General features: G+C 38.8%; 1 protein-coding gene across 2 annotated transcripts in view; it reads right to left on the reverse strand.

Moving 5' to 3' along the window:
- The window catches only part of ppp1r37 (protein phosphatase 1, regulatory subunit 37), a 91,866-nt gene that overhangs the window by 36,165 nt on the left and 50,701 nt on the right, over nucleotides 1-5,000 (reverse strand). For both annotated transcript variants that reach the window (XM_079825957.1, XM_079825958.1), the window contains one exon: nucleotides 1,400-1,445. In XM_079825957.1, coding sequence (XP_079682083.1) covers nucleotides 1,400-1,445 — 46 coding nt within the window. The remainder of the gene's footprint in view (nucleotides 1-1,399; nucleotides 1,446-5,000) is intronic.

A 5,000-nucleotide genomic window follows, 5' to 3' on the forward strand; every position in this document is an offset into this window, starting at 1 on the left:
ATAATAGCATTTAAGAATTAATATAACAGTATAATAATAATAATATTTATATTTTACAGAAAACTACTACCTGTTAGTATGCAGAAAGCCTGACCAAAAGGTCTAAGGAATTATTGTAAAAATATATAAATATTATTATAAAAATTTGCTTTTTATCTGTGATATCAATTTCTTGAAGTCTTTAATATGAAATATGAGCCTCGTATGCATCCACTGAGGGGATTAAAACTCCTGTACACTGAAGAAAAATATATGGATTGTCATATACATTTATTTATAAGTATTATTTTTCTTATTTTCTACCCAAAAGTTTAATTCATACTGAAGCCAGAGGGCGCCCTCGAGCAGAAACTCCACAGACGCCTCAGAAAAGTAATCGTTTTCAGGAGATCTGGATGAGAAATCCCTAGAGTGAAGCTAGCGCTGTAGCTGAATAAAAGAAGATAGAAACGCTTTGACTGATTAAATATGAAGATAATACTTCTGCAACACGATATGGTGTATTTGAGTTCTTCAAGCCTTCTCGGGTATTTTCATAATAATAAAGTATTCAGTGCTGATTGACATTCTGTGATGAGAAGCCACATCAGCTCGACTGACAATATGAAGCGCGTTAAAACCGGTTATTAAACGTTGTATTTTGTTGGAAAACACATTACTAGTTTGTGAAGATGTTTGACACATGTTGTTTATTCAAACACACATTATAATCGACTCACACTCGCAGTCTTTCAGACGGAGCAGCGTTTCCTGATCACAGAGCCGCTCTTCACTGACACACTGGGCATTTATTTATTTCATTAAAATCGTAGCCTTTGCGCTTTCATAATCGCACATAAGCCAAATCACGATTGCGGTTCGATTTCGATTAATCGTGCAGCCCTAGTGTATATCATTCAAAAGTGTGGGTTCTATAACATTTAATTATTTTCTAAAGAATTTATTTGATAAAAAATACAGTAATATTGTGAAATAATATTACAAATATCAGTTTTCTATGTAAATATATAGTAAAGTGATTTCAGTGTCACATGACCCTTCAGAAATCATTCTAATGTGATGATTTGCTGCTCACGAGACATTATTATTGTGGAATCGATACATTTTGTAAAAAAAAAAATATATATTTTGGAACAAAGTCCAACTCTTCCCTATCACTTTTGATCAATTTATTGCATCCCAGCAGAACACAAAAAGAGATTCTGTGAAATCTTATTAAAACATTAATCTTAAATACAGTATATAGAGAGATCTTTTAGCCAATTAAATAGTTTAAAAAGGAGAAGAACAAGAAAATCCCACATTCACTAAAGACATTCCCATCATTGATTACATTTCTATGACTGGAAATTACACTTTTTCAATGATCACATTGTGATAAAGCCCATAATCAGCTCACCTTTGAGGTCTAGGCACTCGTTTCGCTGTGTCAGGTCTTTTAAGTCCTATGGACAAAAATAAAAAGAAAGATGATGTTTAATTCTTACTGTATAGATTGGTTACAACCAAGATCATTAATGTTACTACTCAGGAAAGTGTGTAAGCAATAACAAATGAAAAATAAATCCACACGGATAGGCACAAGAAACAATAAAAAAAATACACTCTCTCTCTCTCTCTCTCTCTCTCTCTCTCTCGCTGTGTGTGTGTGTGTGTGTTCAGTAACATGTCTCACACTGGAACTAGGGGACTCGGAGACTAAGAGCTGAAAGCATGCCAGTATAAACGATGAATTCATACGTTTCAAGGCTGTGTAAACACTAGGATGCCTGTGCTCTGAAACACCAGGGGGCGGCTGCCCTAAACCTGTTCTCTGATCAGCAATATGTCCAAAGCGTTCAGAGTCACCACCTGACATTTAACGCTGCAAACAGCATCTGACCATGAGCTTTCTAATGTGACATCAATGAGCCTTGTGTTTCTGCTGTTACACAAGCCACCTGCGGCCATCTTGTGCTCACCAATCAGAGAGTTGGGTGGTGTGCACTTGAACTGGTGAGGAGGGAAACCGTATTAAAGAGGATCCATTATGTGTGTGTTACGCTTTCATCTCTCTTTAGTGTGTAATGTTGCTGTTTGAGCATGAAAAGGGGAGTTTTTCTCTCAGTGTTAGTGTTTCTGAACTCCCTCAAACGCCTCCATTAGTCTTGAGTCACGTCACAATATTCCTCATTTAAATAATTAATGCGCTGAATAAAGGGGCGGGGCCTGGTTGAGTTAGTAGTGTGGTGAAACGGCCGGTTATGGTAAGGGGCGGGGCATTTCCCAAACACGCTGGAAGAGTTTGACCAATCATAACACACTGCTCCAGCCGACCAATCAGAGCACTGTGCTTTTTCAGAAGGCAGGGCTTCATAGAGACAGGAACTAAACAGAGCGTTACTGGCAGACTGGGAAGAGAGGAGCCGCAACACTGGAGAATATGGGGAAACATTCAAGCAGGAAAATGAATAAATAAATAAATAAAATCCTGATTGGTACCAAATCAGGCATACAATTATGACAGATGAAATGAATAACCCTGATGATCTCTTCATCTCCTGTTAGTGGGTGGGATATATTAGGCAGCAAGTGAACATTTTGTCCTCAGAGTTGATGTGTTAGAAGCAGGAAAAGTGGGCAAGCGTAAGGATTTGAGCGAGTTTGACAAGGGCCAGATTGTAGAAGGCGAGCCGGCGGAGGCAGTGATGCTTTGGGCAATGTTCTGCTGGGAAACCTTGGGTCATGGTTTCCTTCTGCTGGGAAACCAGGACTTAAAGGATCTGCTGCTAACATCTTGGTGCCAGATACCACAGCACACCTTCAGGGGTCTAGTGGAGTCCATGCCTCGATGGGTCAGGGCTGATTTTGCAGAAAAAGGGGGACCATATACACACACACACACACACACACACACACACACTGTATATACACAGATTTTATATGGCCGCTTGCCATCTGTGCTAACAGACATAAAGGGAGCATTAATCTTCTTTGTATCTCTCTCTCTCTCTCTCTCTCTCTCTCTCTCTCTCTCTCTCTCTCTCTCTCTAGCGCATTTCTTTTACAGGCCTGTTTGTGAAGTCATTTTTCCAGGGGTGACTAAGCAATTAGGAGAGAGGAACACAAGCACAGACTGAGGTGGTGGAAAAACACATACGTACACACACACACACACACACACTCAGTAATGACCGGCTATTTTCTGCCCTGGGGACTCCCAGTGGAAAATTACCATGATGCCCTCGGAAGGATTTAACAGACTGATGTCCTTCTGCACAACTACAGGTTACACATATTACGCCAAAAATACATAACATGACAAAAAGTAGACATGCAGAGAAAAATAGAAGAATGGAAAAGAAACCAACGGGAAACACAAAAGCAGCGGACCTGCGAACGGAGGGAAAGAAGGGAGGAGAAGGGCAGCATGTGCTGGTTGGTGAGTGATTGTGGGTGTTAGCTGGCATCTCTGTGCAAACATCAGGCCATGATAACATGATCGCTCTCTTTCTGTCTGTTTTCAGTGACTCAGCGAGGAGCAGACGAGTCTCTCTCTCTCTCTCTCTCTCTCTCTCTCTCTCTCTCTCTCTCAGCAGGCAATCACGTGTCCTCCTGTTTCATTATAACACCCTGCAGAGTCTCACCGAAAATCATTCATGCATTTTTGAAGTCGGCGTCTATTTTCTCATAATGCATTCAGGTCCGTTTTGACCCGAAAGAGAGAATTTTTTAACCATTTTTAAAAAAGTTACACTTTTGGGTTCGGGTCTATTTTTAGCCGGGTATGAACTGAGGCTTTACCAGTGTTGGGTGTGATGCATTACTGCATTAATTTAATTTGAAAGTAAAGTAAGGGATTACTCTTAATATTTATGTTATTTAATTGCAGTTACTTCTGGTGGAATTGCATTAAATTCTGTGTAGATGACAGAACAGATTCTGTATGTAACAATAGTGGATTTAACCAGTATTTTCCAGACTATAAGTCACACTTTTTTTCATAGTTCGGCTGGTCCTGTGACTTATCAGGTGCGACACATATATCAAAATTAATTCATACTGACTGACAGGAATAAACATTTAGCTATGTCTACAGCCGCGAGAGGGCGCTCTATGCTGCTCCTGTAGCCTGAAAAAAAATAACTGAAAACTGAATAAAACTGTTAACTGAAATATTAACTTAAAAGACAACTAAGAAAGACTGAACACAAACAAAACGCCCCCCAAAAAGAAAATCCTATTCTGCAAATTACAAACTGCAGGTAGTAAAATATGCAGCCGAAAACGGCAATCGAGCAGCAGAAAGAAAGTTTGGAGTGAGTGAGAAACTTGTGAGGGACTGGCGAAAAGCAGAGGTTACTTTAACTGTAATGAAGAAAACAAATAAAGCGAAACGCGGATTGAAAGCAAGATTGTAGTCCGGAAAATACGCTAATGTTAAAATGTTTTTAAATGTAACCTTTTAAAAACGTTGGCCAGTTCAAGAATAATTCATGCAATTTTGTATCATTTATTTGAAAATTAAAAGAGCAGTTTCATGTCTATCTTTGTATTGACCATTGATTTAGAAAGTAATTAATAAATAATGTAGTAATTAGGACAGTAATCTAATTATCACACTGTAATTATTAGCTAGTAATTCTTTTTTTTTTACTGTGCGTTCACACATACATTGCGTCATTCGCGCGTTGTTGGACCCTTGAACATTTTGAGTTTACTCGCTTCATTCCCGCGTGACATTCCCTTCACAACAGACGTGAATTTGCATAATGGGAGGGGCTTCTGCCAGCGGCTCGTCTCGTTGTCAAATGGCTGACATGTATTGTTTTAAAATACGGTGAATAAGCTCAATTTGCCGGCTTTAGCTAGCTTGTAGTCTCAATATGTATATATTAGAGCTGCAACTAACGACTAATCTAACGATTATTTTTCGATTAGTCAACTAATCTAACGATTCTTCTTTCTTTTTTTCGATTAGTCGGCTAACCTAACTATTATTTTTCCAGATAAATCTGATG

This window comes from Gobio gobio (genome assembly GCF_949357685.1).
Source record: "Gobio gobio genome assembly, chromosome: 9".
Lineage (NCBI taxonomy): Eukaryota > Metazoa > Chordata > Actinopteri > Cypriniformes > Gobionidae > Gobio > Gobio gobio.